Source organism: Tachyglossus aculeatus, chromosome X2 (assembly GCF_015852505.1).
Source record: "Tachyglossus aculeatus isolate mTacAcu1 chromosome X2, mTacAcu1.pri, whole genome shotgun sequence".
In the NCBI taxonomy this organism is placed as follows: Eukaryota; Metazoa; Chordata; class Mammalia; order Monotremata; family Tachyglossidae; genus Tachyglossus; species Tachyglossus aculeatus.
This window is the reverse complement of record NC_052100.1, coordinates 27,123,703-27,141,710: the sequence shown is the minus strand read 5'-3', so window position 1 is coordinate 27,141,710 and position 18,008 is coordinate 27,123,703. Positions and strand designations below refer to the sequence as shown.

At 47.1% G+C, this 18,008-nt stretch overlaps 1 protein-coding gene across 1 annotated transcript in view; it reads left to right on the top strand.

The window, feature by feature from the left end:
• The window catches only part of NUP153 (nucleoporin 153), a 56,625-nt gene that overhangs the window by 24,707 nt on the left and 13,910 nt on the right, over nucleotides 1-18,008 (top strand). Inside the window, 9 exon segments of the mRNA XM_038770728.1 lie at nucleotides 1,885-2,001; nucleotides 2,089-2,133; nucleotides 2,228-2,281; nucleotides 4,915-5,061; nucleotides 9,488-9,540; nucleotides 10,405-10,525; nucleotides 12,355-12,492; nucleotides 14,496-14,594; nucleotides 15,450-15,537. Of these exon segments, the coding sequence (XP_038626656.1) occupies nucleotides 1,885-2,001; nucleotides 2,089-2,133; nucleotides 2,228-2,281; nucleotides 4,915-5,061; nucleotides 9,488-9,540; nucleotides 10,405-10,525; nucleotides 12,355-12,492; nucleotides 14,496-14,594; nucleotides 15,450-15,537 (862 nt within the window).

Sequence of the window (18,008 nt, the reverse complement as noted above, 5' to 3'; positions counted from 1 at the left end):
TGGAAGCCGCAGGACTCCCAGCTAAGTGTTTGAAGACCGATCCTTCCTCGGCGACTGAAAGGCATTTTCGAAACTGGGCTTGGCCCTCGGTGTTCCAGATTTTACGGTCTTATTTATGGTTTGGCCTGGCCCCACATTTCCTAGAGAAAAAACAACAAACCAGAGCCTCCAATATTGGTTCTGTGTGTAATCGCCAGGGTTGCATTTTGTCTGTTTGGGCTTTAGATTCCATTATTGAGCTTTTAGAAATAGATGTGGGCGGATCGATGTTTCCGTCTCACCGAGAGAAAAGCCAAGAGTTTGAAGGTGTATGTGGGAATAGCTTAGGAGTGGTTTTGCAAACCAGAAGGTTTCATTTTTAAGCTTTCCTCAGAGCAATTCGTTACCGTCCTAATAAGGCTGGCGGCTGGAGACGCAATTCTGGGTGGGAGAGGTGGATTTCCTGACGGTGGAATGTCAGACCATATCTCTTGATTCGGGGCGGATCCTGCATTTCTAGCTTGAACTTCTCCAAAGCCTGGAGTCGGACAGTAGTTCTCCCAAGAGAGGTAGAAGGATGTGCCAGAGGGTCACTACAGGCATTTACTCCCCACATCCTTGAGGACCTTGACCTTCCAGAGCTGAAAGGAGCTGGTTAGGGGGTGGTGGGAAGGTCTGGGGATTGAGTTGGAGCTCCCTGATGGACTGACGCTTCCCCAGAGCCGCAGCATCGAAAACCACCCCCACTAGAATGTGGGGAATCTTCAGGGCCTCCTGTCTGGAGTTTTGTTATACAACAGATGACCCCGCTTCCCACCTTCAAAGCCTTATTAAAATTACATCTCCAAGAAGCCGGCCCTGATTAAGCCCTCACTCCCTCTCCTTCTGCCCGTGCTCTTGGATCTCTACCCTGTTCACGTCAATCAGTCAATGAACGGTACTGATTGAGTGCTTACTAGGGGCAGAGCACTGTACTAAGCGCTTGGAAGTGTGCCATTCAACAGAGTTAGTGTTCCTGGCCCTTAACGAGCATAGTCCAGAGGGATTTCACATCAACCCATCCATATCCCTACAACACTTACCTGTATATCCATTATTTTTTTTTAAATGTTTGTCTTCCCCCTCTAGTCTGTAAGAGCTTCGTGGAGAGGGAACATATCTACCAACTCGGTTGGATTGTGCTCTCCCAAGTGCTTTAGTACAGTGCTCCGCACAAAGTCAGCGCTCAATAAATACATTCGATTAATTGATTGATTTCCTGGCATAGTTGCAAGCACATGGAGCCGTAGGGAAGATAAAAAACAAATGAAGGATCCCACTCCTTAGTTGAGGTACTTCATAGTAAGGCCCCAGTTCAGGAAGAAAGTCATCAGTCAGTAGGCATCTTAATTTGTCAAACAGAAGGGTCAAAGAGAGTTTAGGTTAAGACACATACAGTAGTTAGTTAGGATATTCATCGAGCCCTCCCAATTTGCTGAACACTACTGAGTCCTGGGGTGCAGAGAGAATAAAGAAGGAATTCAGACCCAGTCTCCTGGTGCCCCCAAAGGAGACCCAGCCTCCTAAAACCAGTTCTCTCCCTGATTTGAGTAGGCTGCAGTCAAACAATTAGGAAGCCCTCTTCTGACCGACCCACCTGTCCAGATCCCGAGTGACGTCACGTTGGAAGATATAGTTGCACGCTCGCTTGTGCAAGCGAGCTTTCCTTAGCGTGGGGTTCTTTGAGGACACCCACTTTAAGGAAGACAGGCGAGCGCACCCTCCCATACCTCCCCTGCCCTCCCCGGCGTTCGAAGAAAAGTTCTTGCTTTGCTTCTGGACCATTTTGGGGATTTCTCACCTTTCATGCAAGTCGGCATGTCCTGGATTTTGGGGGGTCAGCGGGTAACAGGAGTTCTTTTCCAGGCCCCAGTGAGAAGGCAGGTGAAAGCCAAGCCAGTCAACTCGCAGTCCTATGGAGTGACCAGTTCCACCGCCCGGAGAATATTGCAGTCCCTGGAGAAGATGTCCAGCCCTTTAGCAGTGAGTGACTTGTATGTCTGAATCTGTTTTTGAGAGTCCGGTGAAACGATCCTTTATCTGATCGCTGACTTTACTATTATTTAACAGGATGCGAGACGGATTCCATCTGCTGTTTCTTCTCCACTGTCTTCTGTAAGTTAACTTGTACGTTGTTTTTACTTCCGATACGCCTGTGACTGTGCTTTGAAGAGTTTTCCCCACCTCTAATGGTCTTGTCTATTTTCAGCCCTTCGACAGGAGTGGGTTGGACACCGCCGACCTGCAATCCAAAAGGAAAAAGGTACGCCCTCCAGATCGATCATCTGTGGGAGCCATTCATTTCTAATTCCACTAATTTGTTAGTTCTGCGGTGTTGCAACACCGGGAGAAAAATTCCTGCCAAGCTGCCACTCGTTAGAATGTGTTTAAAATGGAAAAACTCTTTATAACCAGTTGAACAGAAGAGGACACGGGGCCTCTGGCTAGTTTTTTTATGTGACTTCTGGGCTTCCAGAGGTTCCGAAGGAAGCTTTGCGGTTGTTTGTGTTTGGGGATGACAGTAAAGGCAGTTGAGGGAAGCCTGCGGAGGGCTGTCATCCAGGAAAAAAGAAAATTCCTCCTTCTGTTGTGACTCAGGGGTCCGGTCTCGTGGTCCGGCTGCGGACCTCGTCGACCTGCCCAGCCGGGTCACATTGTCCTTCGGCCTTGGAGTGCGAGCGGGGTACCGACGAGCCCTTCTGGGGCCGCACCTCGCGCCCTCCCCACCCCCCTAATCCCAGCTCTCAGAAAAGCGGAGGGAAAAGAATTGAACATGGGCAACCCCGTTCTCAACGGCAAAAATTGGCAGTTGGGGGAGACGGTGCCTGTGACGGCAAAGCCAAGAGGTTAGTTGAGATTCGGTGGTTTCCCCCACACCCCAATCTCATATTTGTGGCTTTAGCCTACAACACCCCGTTAGTTGGGTAGATTAGCCCAATGGAAGGCCCCCACCCCCGGCTTCACCGGGGAATTTCAGAATTTTGGCCTTCGCTGCCAAAAGACTAGATCAGAACTTTGTAGCCCCATTCTGGCCTCCAAGCCAACCAAAGAAGAGTCCTTTCTCCTCAGCCCCTCCCTTTTCCCAAACATGCCCTCTGCCTAGATGGTGGGGCGGGGGTGGGTGGCGGGAATTAGAAATTGGATGCCCCCATGTGCAAGGCCAGGAGGCAACAATGTTTGTCCTCACCTCCTCTGATGGCCTCTTCCACCTCCCCACCTGCTCTGGTGACTGCTTGGATGTAATATGTTGTATTGTTCCCTCCCAAGTGCTTATTGTAGCGCTCTGCACCCAGTAAGTGCTCAGTGAAGCACGGGCTTGGGAGTCCGTGGTCGTGGGTTCAAATCCCTGCTCCGCCAGTTGTCAGCTGTGTGACTTCGGGCAAGTCACTTCTGTGACTCAGTTCCCTCATCTGTAAAATGGGGATGAAAACTTTGAGCCCCACGTGGGACAACCTGATCACCTTGTATCCTCCCCAGCGCTTAGAACAGTGTTTGGCAATAGTAAGCACTTAAGAAATACCAACATTATTGTTATTATTAATAAATAGCATTGAAAATACCATCGATGATGAAATAATTGCCCCCCTCCCCACTCCCCCCGCCAACCCCCAGGGCACCGGTTCAACAACCAAGAAGATTGAATTTCTAAACTGGGATCAAACCAATCCAAAAATCTGGCACAGTGTTGGAGGAAGCCGCATAAGCAGATGGTTTCCGTTCTGCCCGGTCTTCCAAACGAAATGGGCTGGGCTGATTTGCTATCGCCGGGGCCTTAGGAGAAAAGGCTACCGAAGGGGCGGCGGCTTTGTGTCCCTTCCCGAACTCACTTCAGGCTTGTTTCAGAAAGTGGAACGACACTCCCGAGCGTCGGTAGAGGGCTTGAAATTCCTGAAGTGGTACTCCAGATAGAAAGCCGGTCCTTCTTCAGTGGGTGGGTCCAAGCAGCTGCCCGCCGGAGATAAGAGGCAACTGGCTCTCTGGGCATCCTGGCCTAAGGACGGCCTAGCCCGCTCTGTAGAGAGGGCTTTGGTGCGACGGAGCACCACACCTGTGGCGAGGAATTAGGAAAAAGCCAAGCAGCCTGACGCAGAGCCCGGGCCCGAAAACCAGGCTCCCAGCTGTTGCTGGGTGAAAGGAGTCTATTCATGGCTCCCTCAATCACTGGCCAGAGCCGGGAGACCCGGGCTGTAGTGATCTTAGGCCAACACAGTACTTTCTTCTATGCTTTGCAGATGGAAGTGGACTGTTGACAGAACACTTGTGTACTTAGATAAAACCAATTAGTCTACGGTTGAAAGAATATGTTGGTTCGTCTGGAGGTCCGTCCCCTTCTTGGGCCCGGTATCATCCTGTTATCGTCGGTGCCAAGTAGTAACATTAACCCGGGAGAAAGCTTTCAGAGATGAGGACCACCGCCATTTCCGCTCAGACCTCAGAAAACAAAACCCCAGCCATGGCGTATTTCTGTAGATTTTTCTTATCAATCCAAAGCTGGGCCGACTTAGGTCTCAGCTCTAAAACTTCTGTAGTCTAGGGGCAGCGTAGGCAGCGGGCATCAGCGGCACTGGGCCACCCAGTGACTCGGTTTCTCCGTATACAGTGGTGGTGACAAAAACTACTCTTCCCAGCCTCAAGGGCACGTTAAGGTTCAAGTGAGATCATAGATAAGAAAGTATTTTGGGAAATGAAAAGTGGATGGTAGAAATTGGGTCCCGGGAGACCCTGAAGGGGAGGCAGTGAACCCTGTAGTGTGGTTTCCCAGCTTTGGAAATGCAGATTGTGGATCAGTGCCCACTTGGGCCATCCTACTGGCACGCCCCTTCTCCGCTGGGCACTCTTGGTCTGGACCAAACGGGAACAGACATTGGATTCAAGTTGTCTCCGCTTCCTCCGCAGGTGGACTCCCGCACGCCACCTGTTCAGAGACTAATGACCCCAAAGGCAATTTCCGTTGCAACCAATAGGTCTGTGTATTTTAAACCGTCTTTGTCTCCGGCCACCGAATTGAGGAAGACCAGTCAGAGAATAGATCTGAAGCACAATGTGAGTATAAGATCGTTTTTTTTACTAGTCTTCCTTTCTGTTTTGATGATTGCGTGAGGTCGCCAGGTCGTATAATACGTTGCATTATACTCTTCCAAGTGCTTATTACAGCGCTCTGCACAGAAGCGCTCAGTAAATGCCATTGAAGATGGCATAATTGACACCCACCAAAGTCTGAAAGAAGAAGCCAGCCATTATAGGTTTTCAGCCTGCTGGCTGTATTGGCCTTTGCTTCTGCCTTATCGTGGGCTGGAGTTGGGCAGGAAACTACAGGGGCCACTGGGTTTTAAGAACCTTTCAGAGGCCTGGTGTGCATTAAGACTAGGACAAAAATTTCCATCGTTTTATTTGTCATCTTTGGCATGCTTTTCAGCTAATGTAGGCTAGAAAATGCAGACTTTTACTCAGCAGAGTCGATTGGAAAGCTGATGGGGTCATTTTGAAGTTTTTAGGTGGAAAAGAATCAAGCTTTTGCACGTAATGTGACTGGGCATGGGGAAAGTCCATTTTAGGTGGGGCCCAGCTTTCTGAAGCATCTGGTGTCTGACAAAAATTCAAGGTGGAAAAGACCTCACCGATCTGTTCTAGGGTTTGTGTCACCGATCTGTTCATTCGGGGGCGGGGGGTGGTGGTAGGTGTGTTCTAAGGTTTGTGTTTTAGTGGTTTAGTTGAATGTTTCAACTAAAATTAGGCCTAGTTATGCAGATCCTCTCATTGAAATAGTTATATACCGTTGAGGAATTTACACGAATCTTTTCGAACCTTTAATAGCACTTAATTGGAAATATTATAATGTTCAATTACTCGAAAATTTGATTTTAATAATTTCAAGTCGTCCTGAAAGAAGCTTCTGCCAAGAGAAACGTGTGCCGGCAGCTGCGAAAGTAATTCAGTGTAATAAGTTAATTTATTTTAATGGAATTGCGCTTTAGGCATTGGAAATATTTTCCAAATAGAAACCGTTGTTTGAACAGATCGAGGAGGCTAGAAAGAACCCTTCAGCTTCACCTTTCTTTTCTCTCCCCATCTTCCTTCTCCCTAAGAGATAGGAGTCGGACTCGTGAAAATGATCCCTCGGTCCCTCGGTAGGGTATTTTAGTGGTGGGAATTTTTTAAAGGTATGCGCGCGTACACGTACACACGGACAAACACGTACTGTGTATCTGGGGATGAGCTCCAGCGATAAATGATTTCCATATGGGTGAAGGGAAAGCCAATGTTCTCTAGAAGCACGAGAAGCCCCAATAAACAATATTTATTGTGTCAATTTTTGAGTGAAATCCCGTACTAGGCACCAAAAGAACCCTGCCGCCTCCCCCACTTAAAAAGTAAAAAAAAAATGCGGTCTCGGCTCTCCATCTTAGAATTATATGCTGAAATTAAGAAGTGGGAGGAAGAGCCAATCCCTTTGACAGCATTTGCCTCTAGCAAGCTGTCAGTTGAGATGTGACCGAAACTGGAAGACCACGCGTAGGTATTTTGATCTCATTTTGGAACTTAGCTAGTCGGAGGCCGTCCACAGAAATAGTGAAGGGATATTTAAGGAAGGCAAATCTTCCCTTTTTGGCAGGTGGGGGAGGTGTTGGAGAGAGGGATAATGTTCCGAGTAGGAGTTCTAACCACACAGGCTTCTATTCTGGTGTTATTAGAAATCTTTTTTCATTGTGAGTCCCGTAGGGTGACCGGGACCTGTATGTTATCTCCCAGCACTGAGTACAGTGCTCTGCACACAGTAGGTGCTTAATAAAAACTACTACTACTACTACTGAAGTTTGGGTGAGATTTTAGTGAGCTGAATGTTATTAGAATTGGAGAAGCAGCGTGCCGTAGTGGAAAGAGCACGGGCATGGGAGTTAGAGGACCCAGGTTCTAATCCTGGCTCGGCCAAATGCTTGCAGTGTGACTTTGGGCCGGGTCATGGGTTCGAATTCTGACTCCGCCACTTGTCAGCTGTGTGACCTTGGGCAAGCCACTTAACTTTTCTGTGCCTGTTACCTCTTCTTTAAAATGGGAATTAAGACTGTGAGCCCCACGTGGGACAACCTGATCACCTTGTATCCCCCCCAGCGCTTAGAACAGTGCTTTGCACATAAGTAAGTGCTTAACAAATACCATCATTATTATTATTACTACTCAGCTTCTCCATGCTTTAGATTTTCCTGTTCTCCCTCCTGTGTAAATTGTGAGACCCATGTGGGACAGGGAATGTGTCCAGCCTAATTCACGTGGATACACCTGAGCACTTTAAAACAGTATTTGACATAAGCGCTTAACAATTACCATTAAAAAAAAATTCCCCCCAAATTTGACTTGAAGACCATCATGCACTGATGTTGTTGCTATTAAGTTCATTCATTCAGTCGTATTTATTGAGCGCTTACCGTGTGCCGAGCACTGTATTAAGCGCTTGGGAAGTACAAGTTGGCAACATATAGAGATGGTCCCTACCCAACAGTGGAGGAGAAGAGGGAGACAGAGAACAAAACAAAACATATTAACAAAATAAAATAAATAGAATAAATATGTACAAATAAAATAAATAGAGTAATAAATACATACGAACATATATACATATATATAGGTATTAAGTGGTTACTATGTGTTAAGCAGTGGGGTAGATACAAGTTAATCAGGTTGGACACCCAACGCTTGCCTTCAAGGGGTTCACAGTCAAAGTAGGGAAAACAGATATTGAACCCCTATTTTACAATTGCGGAAACTGAGGCACAGAGAAGTGAAGTGACTTGCCCAAGGTCACACAGCAGGCAGTGGCAGAGTCGGGATGAAAACCCAGGTTTTAGGTCCCTGCTCTTTCCACTAGTTCACACGGCTCCAGTCTAGACATAGGTGTTGTACGCCTTGGTCTCTCCGGTTGTGATCTGGCGGTTAGGACAGCTTTTGTTTTATTGCCACCTAGCCTTCCTCACCAAATCAGGAGGACTGATTCTCTGGAGAAGACACTAATGCTAGGAAAAGTCCAGGGAAGATGTGGAAGAGACAGACCGGCAGCTAGATGGATAGAGACCGTAACAAGGATAACGGAAGAACCCTTAGAAAGGTTGCGGATTATGGGAGAGGACAGGATGTTCTGGAGAAAGTCTATCGATGGAGTCGCAATGAATCGGAAACGACTTAATAATATCAATCGTATTTATTGAGCGCTTACTATGTGCAGAGCACTGTACTAAGCACTTGGGAAGTACAAATTGGCAACATATAGAGACAGTCCCTACCCAACAGTGGGCTCACAGTCTAAAAGGGGGGAGACAGAGAACAAAACCAAACATACTAACAAAATAAAATAAATAGAATAGATATGTGCAAGTAAAATAAATAAATAAATAAATAGAGTAATAAATATGTACAAACATATATCCATATATACAGGTGCTGTGGGGAAGGGAAGGAGGTAAGATGGGGGGAATGGAGAGGGGGACGAGGGGGAGAGGAAGGAAGGGGCTTAGTCTGGGAAGGCCTCCTGGAGGAGGTGAGCTCTCAGCAGGGCCTTCCCAGTCCTCACGTCCTGGCACCCCCTGTACCCCCTCGGGCTGCCGACCACCTAATAGGATAAGCTTCTCAGGAGCTAGGTGACACCGGCCCGTTGTGGAGGGAGTCCAAGCTAGACGACCAAAGGGCCACTAGTTGGAAGAGAGTCGTGTGACCTAGTGGATAGAGCACGGGCGTGCGAGGCAGAAGGACTTGGGTTCTAATCCCGGCCCTGTCTCTGTGACCTTGGGTAAATCCCTTCACTTCTCTGGGCCTCAGTTTCCTCCCCTGTAAAATGGGGATTAAGACTGAGCCCTATACGTGGGACAGGGACTGTCCAAACCTGATCAACCCTTATCCACCCCAGCGCTTAGTACAGTGCCTGGCACATGTAAACCCTTAACAAATACCAGTAAGAAAAAAAGAAACAGCAAAAAGCAACCCCCTTAACAGAATTGTAAACCACGACCGAGTCTCCATCATGGACAGCGGAGGTTTCGTGTCCTTAGGGCTTCAGTAGCCGCCCTCTAATCACCTACACTGCAATATCTGCAGGCTGCCAAATGTGGTAGTTCTTTCCACTCGTGATTTACCCCATTAAGCGTGGTCCAGCCAGCTGCTTTTCTTGCCCCCCTCTTCCAGTTTGCAGGCTACTACTGCTCGCCCTTTATTAGCTTGGAAGTTAAGAGCTTGGTTGAATAGGAAGGTGCTCCCTGAAACCTGGTGTTGCATTGGACTGACATCACAAAAGCCAACATGCTCTTTTATCGTGCCCGACAGCAGCAATCTATAGCCGTGAAAAATCGGAAAGCAGTCCAGCCTTTCAGGGAACCGTACTAGGAGATTTTGCTTCTTGGAAATTACCATGTCTGTCCGACCCGGTATAAAGCAGAGGAGTATAATGCAGTTTTTAAAAAAAGTATGTTCTCTTGTATTGCAGGTCGGGCGGGAGAAAGCTCTCACCCTGGGGCAAAAAGCAGAACAACATGAAAGGTAAAAATGACTCTGGAGTTGATGTAACATAGCTACTGTGCTCTCGTGGGTTCCTAACCGGTATCTGAGAAAACAATCCTAAACAGCAACCTTTTTCACCTTTTTTGAGAGATAGGCACCTCCCTCTCGCCACCAACCTCTTGTTCACACCCTCCTTTCTTCTTGGAACTTCCCCTTCGCTTCTGTCACCACTGATCTCTCTATGTTCAAGGCCCCTCTCCTCCAGGAAGCCTTCCTTGCTTAGTCGGTCATCTCCCCACCCCATTTCTCTCCCCTCCCCTGCCACTTGAGCATTTCTGTAATATCTAAGCATTGGCAACCACTCTGTACTCTGCTGCCTCCCCTACTTGTAATTCCTTTTAGTGCCTGTCTTCCCCTACTAGAGTATAAACTCCTTGAGGGCAGGGATAGTGCGTACTCATCCTGTTGTGCCCTGCTCGAGAGTTGATGCCATTGATGGATATTGCAAACCTTTCCCATTCAGTATTTTTGTTCTCTGACTCTTGGCGACTTTTTAATCTGTAAATCTCAGAGCCACTGGGTCCAGACAGCCCAGCTGGGTTTTTCACCCCTCTGCCACAGGGTTAAATTACTGAAAGGCAAAGGAATTGGACCGAGACTTTCGAGGTATCAAATCTTCTCCCATTAGAGAGTCTTTTATGTGTTTTAATGGTACTTGTCAGGTGCTTACTGTGTGCCAGGCACTGTACTAAGCGCTGGAGTGGGGACAAGCTAATGGAGAATTGAGTTTTCCCCCTCTAGTCTTGTTGCCCTGACTGGGGAAGTTTCCCAAGGGGTAGACAGTACTGGAGCCGAAGCTGTGGAACTCACCATTTAATCCTGCTCTTCCTTTCGTCCATTCAGCAATTTCTCCTACCCAGACTTCGGCACGCCAGCCAACGGACTATCCTCCGGAGCAGGGGGCGGCGGCGGCAAGATGAGGCGGGAGAAAACCCGGCCCGGGACGAAGCCTCAAGCGCGGGAGGTGAGACCGCCCGCCGTTCTTCCCGTCTCTGGTGGAGGATGGGGCAAGCTGAACGTGTGGGGAAAGGCAGCGGGCGAACACCGACTGCTTGTTGGCGACATCCTGTTGCGACGTTTGTTGTTTAAAAGGAGAGTATGGATTTAATATCTAGCATAAGCAGTCATGGGGGACAACTGGCCTCTTGAAATACTATTTGTAAATTCCAGATGCCTGCTAAAGAAAGCCGTCATGGGAAGTCCTGGGTGAATGTTTTGGCATGTCTCTAGATTCGTGGGGTTTTGACAGGTTGCCTCCAGCTGGAGATAGGAATATAACTGGGTTGGGTAGGGACTGTCTCTATATGTTGCCAATTTGTACTTCCCAAGCGCTTAGTGCAGTGCTCTGCACATAGTAAGCGCTCAATAAATACGATTGATGATGATGATGATGGGTTAGCAGTTGATTGAAAAATATAAAAGTAAGACATTTAGCCTGGAAGGAGTTAACCTCTTATGGCCTAGTCCCCCTTCTAGACCGTGAGCCCACCGTTGGGAAAGGGACCGTCTCTATATGTTGCCAGCTTGTACTTCCCAAGCGCTTAGTACAGTGCTCTGCATACAGTAAGCGCTCAATAAATACGATTGATTGATTGATGTGTATCTATGGGCTAAAGGATCAGTCAGTGGTATTTACTGAGCGCTTACTATGTGCCGAATATTGTGCCTGATTCGCTCCTAGGTTTCTTTTCCTAGTGCTTAATACAGTGCTTTGCACACAAAAAGCACTTACTACTGCTGTTTCTACTAGACCTACAACTCCATGTGTGAGTTCATTTGTAGTGAAGATGAAAAACCTATTCCAGAGTGCCAGCTTGGAAATTACGCTTTTAATGCCTATCGCTAATAGAGTAATTTTGATCTTACAGAGTTGTGGCTTTGTCACAGTTTTAAAATTGTCGTAGAGCGGTTGCTTTAAAGTGGACCAGTTGACATTTACAATCAAAAGCAGATTGAAGTTTGGAGAGTTTCTTGAAACACAGGCTGGAGGCGGGGGCTCCAAGATGTTGGAGAAAAGTAGTGAAGTATTGAAAATAGTATATCTAGACAGATTGATCTAGAGTATATAATTGTGTATAGAGTCTTGACAACTGATGTAGATAGCTCTGACTTTCCTCTTCCTTTTGCTCCAGGAAATAGCAATCCAACGGGAGAGTGCCTAAGAATGTTTAGTTAAAAATGGAGGGACGCTGGGATTTGTTCAACTTAATTTTGTTTTTTAAGCACGTCACCCAAGTTAGGACTTTTGCGAAGGCTTCTGAGAACTGGAAAGGCCCAAATTTCTTCCTCTGTTTTTCGGCGTATTTGTATAAACATCATTTACCAGTGGCAAGCTCGCTGCGGGCAGGGAAATGTCTGCCAACTCTGTTGTATTGTACTCTCGCAAGTGCCCAATACAGTGCTCTGCACATAGTAAGCTCTCAATAAATGCCATCGATCGATGGGTGTACTGTGGAAAGCTCATGTGTTGGTCTGGAGTAAAAGGCAACTTTTCGGGAATTAGAAGACGAGAGCGGTGGGGTGGGGTTCCTCTTCAGGATAGCTGAAAATACTGACACGTGGAAAGTCCTTGGGTGACGTGGTCATCGCTCTCCCCTAAATTTATTTGATGCCCTCAGCTTTTATTCGGTTCTGCTGCCTGAGCTCATTTTAACTGGTGGAGTAGTTATTGGAGGTTAAAAACCGGGACGGTAATGATTGAATCTAAGTAAATATAAATATATTTATACCTAAGAAAATGTATAAATAAGTGAATATAAGTAATGATGCAGTGAATACAATATGTTATTTCAGGACGCGGAGGTACCAGTGCTCCCCAAAATCTCTCTACCAATTAGTACAACTTCACTGCCCAGCTTCAACTTTTGTTCCCCTACTAGTACTACTGCCTCTTCATCACCCGTCAGGATGGCACAACCCTCGGCAAATAAGGTAATTTTGCAGTTTGGGTGAAAAAACGAAGCAGAATAAAGCTTGCCTTTCCCCCACCCCCGCCCCTTTTATCATATTTTCTTGAGACATTCTGAACAAAAGAATGTTTCACCCTTTTATTTCAGTGAGGATCAGTCCAAAAAGACTCTTGGGAAAGAGGAAGCGGGAGGGTTTTGGTGGTATGTTCTTGGTTTGGTTTTGAATTTTTTTTTTAGCACGTGGCTTGGGTCGTGCACTGGGGTAATACTGGCTAGGTACTCCTCACTTCTTCCTGGGAATAAATCTAAGAAAATTAAAATAAGCCAGTGAAAAGGGAACCCAATCTTGAGAAGGTACTCAGAGAGGCAGGGTACAGACTCAAAGTGTAGATGCAAAATGCTAAAAGCAGGAGTTTTGCAAGCAATTCAGCTTTAAAAAATTGTGGGAGCGGGACGCAACTAAGCTTTGGGGCCTCCATTGCCTCTGCTCTCTCTTGAAGAGACGACATAAGGATATCTAATTCGCAGAGCGTTGATGCTGTAATGCAGGATGGCCTAGTGGCAAGAGCCCAAGCTTGGGAGTCAAAGAGGTCGTGGGTTCTAATCCCGGCTCCGCCAGTTGTCTGCTGTGTGACTTTGGGCAAGTCACTTCACTTCTCCGGGCCTCAGTTACCTCATCTGTAAAATGGGGATTGAGACTGTGAGCCCCAGGTGCGACAACCTGATTACCTTGTATCTACCCCTGTGCTTAGAGCAGTGCCTGACACTTAGTAAGAGCTTAACAAATTACTCTATTTTACTTGTACATATTTACTATTCTATTTATTTTGTTAATGATTCATTCATTCAATCGTATTTATTGAGCGCTTTCTGTGTGCAGAGCACTGGACTAAGCGCTTGGGAAGTACAAGTTGGCAACATTGTAGAGACGGTCCCTACCCCACAGCGGGCTCACAGTCTAGAAGGGGGAGACAGACAACAAAACAAAACATATTAACAAAATAAAATAAATAGACTAAATATGTACAAGTAAAATAAATAGAGTGATAAATATGTACAAACATATACATATATACAGGTGCTGTCGGGAGGGGACGGAGGTAAGGCGGGGGAGATGGGGAGGGCGAGGAGGGGGAGAGGAAGGAGGGGGCTCAGTCTGGGATGTGCATCTAGCTTTATTTCTGTTTATTCTGATGACTTGATACCTGTCCACATGTTTTGTTTTGCTGTCTGTCTCCCCCTTCTAGACTGTGAGCCCGTTGTTGCGTAGGGACCGCCTCTATATGTTGCCAACTTATACTTCCCAAGCGCTCAGTCCAGTGCTCTGCACACAGTAAACGCTCAATAAATATGATTGAATGAATGAATGAATGAATGAACAAATACCGTTATTATTATTATTATTATTAATGGACCACCCTGGGGGATTGCTTCTGAAAAAGCAGAACCCCAGTAAAGTGAGCCAAATCCTACATGCCAAAAATGGGGGGATCAAGCTTCTGACCCCAAAAAGTGAACAGTGCAAGGTAGTGCTGTCTGACTCAAAAGGTGAGGTTGTACTCCTTGCACTGATCAATCGGTCATTCAGTGGTATTTATTAAGCACTCACTGTGTGCCGAGTACTCTACTGAGCGCTTGTACTCCTCCATCCTCTCTTCGTACTGCATATTGGACGCCAGCGGCGTTGCCGAGTAGCTGGAAAATGATAATCAAATTATCATCGAAATTGAAAAACAGTCCCTCAGGTGAATCACTCCCAGGGGATAAATGATTCCTTCCAGACACTGTTATGTTCCCACGAAAGGGCCGTCGAACCCCAGCTGATGAACTTTCCAATCCCACAGCGCAGATTATTCCACTGGTGGACTGCAGCGGAGCCTTATGGTGTTTTGATATTCCAAAGAGCTCTTACAGCAGACATTCATCAAAGCCACAAAACAAGCGGTCCCTTTGGCATGTTCTTTTCTATATAGTTTTTTTTCCCCATCCCTCATAAATTTTTTTTTTCTCCCTTTTGAAACCCAGGTACAGGCAACCCCTCCAAGTAATCCTGGCAGTCCTGTGTTCAGATTTTCATCTCCTATAGTAAAATCCACCGAGGCAGAAGTGCTACCTCCGTCATCTGTAAGTAGCGGCTCCCGGAGAGCAAGCGATTGGGGGGTGAGAGAGATTTCATTCGTTCATTCAGTCGTATTTATTGAGCGCTTACTGTTTGCAGAGCACTGTACTGAGATTTGTGCCAGCGTGGCCCTTGGCAACCAGCTTAGTCCGTTTTCCCTCTCTTCTTCCTCGTAACCTGATTGATTCTCACCCCTGTTAGTTCGTAAGCGCCTTGAGGGCAGTGGTCAGTCTACTAAGAGTGTTAGCCTCTCCCAAACACCTGGCCCTGTGCTCAATAGGCGCTCCATAAATAGAATCGATTGATTCTTTTTTCGCCGTCCACCAGAAGTTGTGCCTGCACCGTATCTTCCGACTTCCTTTTGCATGGCAACTTGAACAGTGCGCTGCCTGCCCTTGGTGTGTGGTTTTTGTGGCTTCGTTTGGAAACATTTTAGAACCAATTCGTGGTCAGTCAGGCGCAGCGAGACTAGATGGTCGGGTGCGTCTGCAAGGAGGCATTTAATATGTGCCAAGGGAGTGGGTATTTATGAACCGACAGACTGGTACTTGGCCCAAAGGGAGGGGTAGGCCTGGCTCGGTGATCCTTTCCCTAGTGAAGGGTCCTGATACCTTGTGGCAGGGGATGGCAGAGAGGTAACCCACCGTCTCCTCAAGAGTTTGCCCATCGGATGGGTTTTTGTCATGCCTGTGGCAGGTGGGGACTCCGCTCAGACTTCACTTTCTAGCTTCAGGCCTGGGTTTCGTATTCGTTGATGCGTTTTCCGTCCTAGGCTTTCAATTCGTATATCCACGGAGACGGAGAACAGTGCCCCGTGTCGTTACTTATCGGCTCTCTTTTCCCCCCCACCTTTCTCACAGATTGGATTCACATTTAGCGTACCTGTTGTGAAGTCGGCAGAACTTCCTGGCTCCAGTAATTCGTCACAGCCAACTAGAAGTAGTACAGGTAATCAGAGAAAAACCCTCCCACGCCCCCATTTGAAGCCCGCTGGAAAATAGGTTTTGGTACTTTAGCGGTCGATCTTCGTCTGCCCAAACCAAAAAACGGTTTTGAATAATGCTTTGCCGGCCAGAGCTTTAATAGGCATCCACCTTAGAGCTGAGTGGGTCTTGGACGCTGTAGAAGTTAACGTCCATCAGTAAAAGCGTGGTAGCCGTTTACACCGACGGTAAGGACCGTCGGTGAAAACGGGTTATACAGCCACCAGCTTCATCCTGGAGCTCACGATCCAAAGCCGACGTGCTGTTTTTCCTCCTTGAGAGGATTCCATCACTTAATGCGCTTAAGGGCAAGCAAGGAGCAAAGCGCACTAGCCTAGGAGATTTTTTTTATTAGACAGACATCGGAGTCTGGTGTTAATTGATCCGGGTCCCCGCGAAGGTCTAGGAAGCAGGTCTGGCCCACCTGGGACTACTCAGTCCCTCGATTCTTACAGAAGCCTCACTCTACCGCACCAAGGCCTGAAACGCTTTCCTTCAGGGAAGCTGCTATCATCAAACTCCCTGTGAGTTCAGAGATGGCAAATGGAGTGGCTCAGTCCACTGTGGAAAGAGCCCGGGCTTTGGAGCCAGAGGTCATGGGTTCAAATCCCGGCTCTGCCAATTGTCAGCTGTGTGACTCTGGGCAAGTCACTTCACTTTTCTGTGCCTGTTACCTCATCTGTAAAATGGGGGTGAAGACTGTGAGCCCCCTGTGGAACAACCTGATCACCTTGTAACCTCCCCAGTGCTTAGAACAGTGCTTTGCACATAGTAATAATAATAATAATGATGATGGCATTTATTAAGCGCTTACTATGTGCAGAGCACTGTTCTAAGCACTTAATAAATGCAGTAAGCACTTAATAAGTACCATCACTATTATTATTATTCCTGGGACCGAAAAAGAGAGACAGGAGACCTCAGTCTTTCCCACTCTGCAGTGAACTGAGCGATGGGAGTGTGTTTTGAATCCGTTTGTAGGCTTCATCCACTTGCACGTGTTTTACGTCTAATTGAAAATTCTCTTCTAAAATGACCTCGGTGTTCAGTTAAGCCCCTTCCAAGCAGGCGTCTGGAGTCTTCCTGTGGATACGTAGCCCAAAGAGTTACATCCCTCTGGAGAGTCGTAAAAGAACCCAGTGGCCTTTCCGGGAAAGTGGGGTAAATTGGAGCCGAGGGCTGCTGCCGCCCTCCCCATCTAGACTATCCGCTCATTTTGGGTAGGGAACTTGGGTACTAATTCTGGTGGATTGCACTTAGTACGGTGCTCTGCGCATAGCAAATAAATACTATCGATGGATCGATTGCAGAGGGGGTGCAGAGGTAGCCCAGGCGGCACCTTAAACCTGCCAGCTGTCTTGCAGTACAAGAAAACAAGCAAGAAAACAGACTCCCCCTGAAACTTGTTGTCTGCTTTACTCTAGTCCAACCTCTATATTGTGAGAAAGGGAGCGTCATGCACCAAAGGCGTTGATAGTTCAGCCGCCTTCTGGGCCACACTTAGGCACAAAGATAAGGATCTCCCCAGATGTACAAATGCCGTGTCATACAAATGCTTGTACAGTCGGGTATGCCATCCCGCTTCTTCTCACTACCCCTTTTGGACTAGAAGGCGGGCAGAGTTAGGGAGAGCTGTTCTGATGAGTCACGCCTGACAGGATGCAGCCTGAGGCAGCGTCGGAAAAAAGAAAAAGAAAAAAACATGCACGCGCGAACTCCCCTAGATCACAACCCCAAACTGTGGGGCTCTGGTTGTGTGTGTGTAGATAGACAGTTCAGAAAGAACGAGGTGCATGTACTACTGAGCCCATGCCTGTGAAAGAGAAAGTCATTTCAAATCATTTCCGATCTTCGGGGAATATCACAGGAATGATAACCGAGTGAGTAATGCTCATTAGTCTAAGCAGCTGTGTTCCATTAGAACTGGGATCCTGTCCCAGATTCTTTAGGAACTCATGATGAATGGCATTTACAGAGCTGCGTGTTGCTGCCATGACAGCTCCGATTCTCACCATTTCCATCAGTGAGAATCTGCTATAAAATATCTGGCAACGGCATTTAATAATTCTGTGAGCTGCGAGGCCAATCCCTCCATATCCCCCCTCTTTTCTGGAGCCTCCCGAGTATAATTCTGTAACGAGAGTGAAAAGTCAGCGGATTGTTTTAACTATCAAGGCTTTCTAAATCCGTTTATTTTCGCCAAGGAAAGTCAGAATGACTCCAGAATGTCTGCAGATGCCAGGTTTTTAAGAAAGTTCTTTTCCCAATCAACCTCAAAACAGATCTTTCTTTTTTTATTAGTTTAAATGGCTGTTAAGAAATATAGTCGCACGCCCAGTGATCAGGTTGCTGGATGCTTTGGCAGCAAGAAGCTGTTCGGCTCTTTTGAGACAACACCTTCAATTGTAATATTTGTTGGCATTATCAACCACAAAC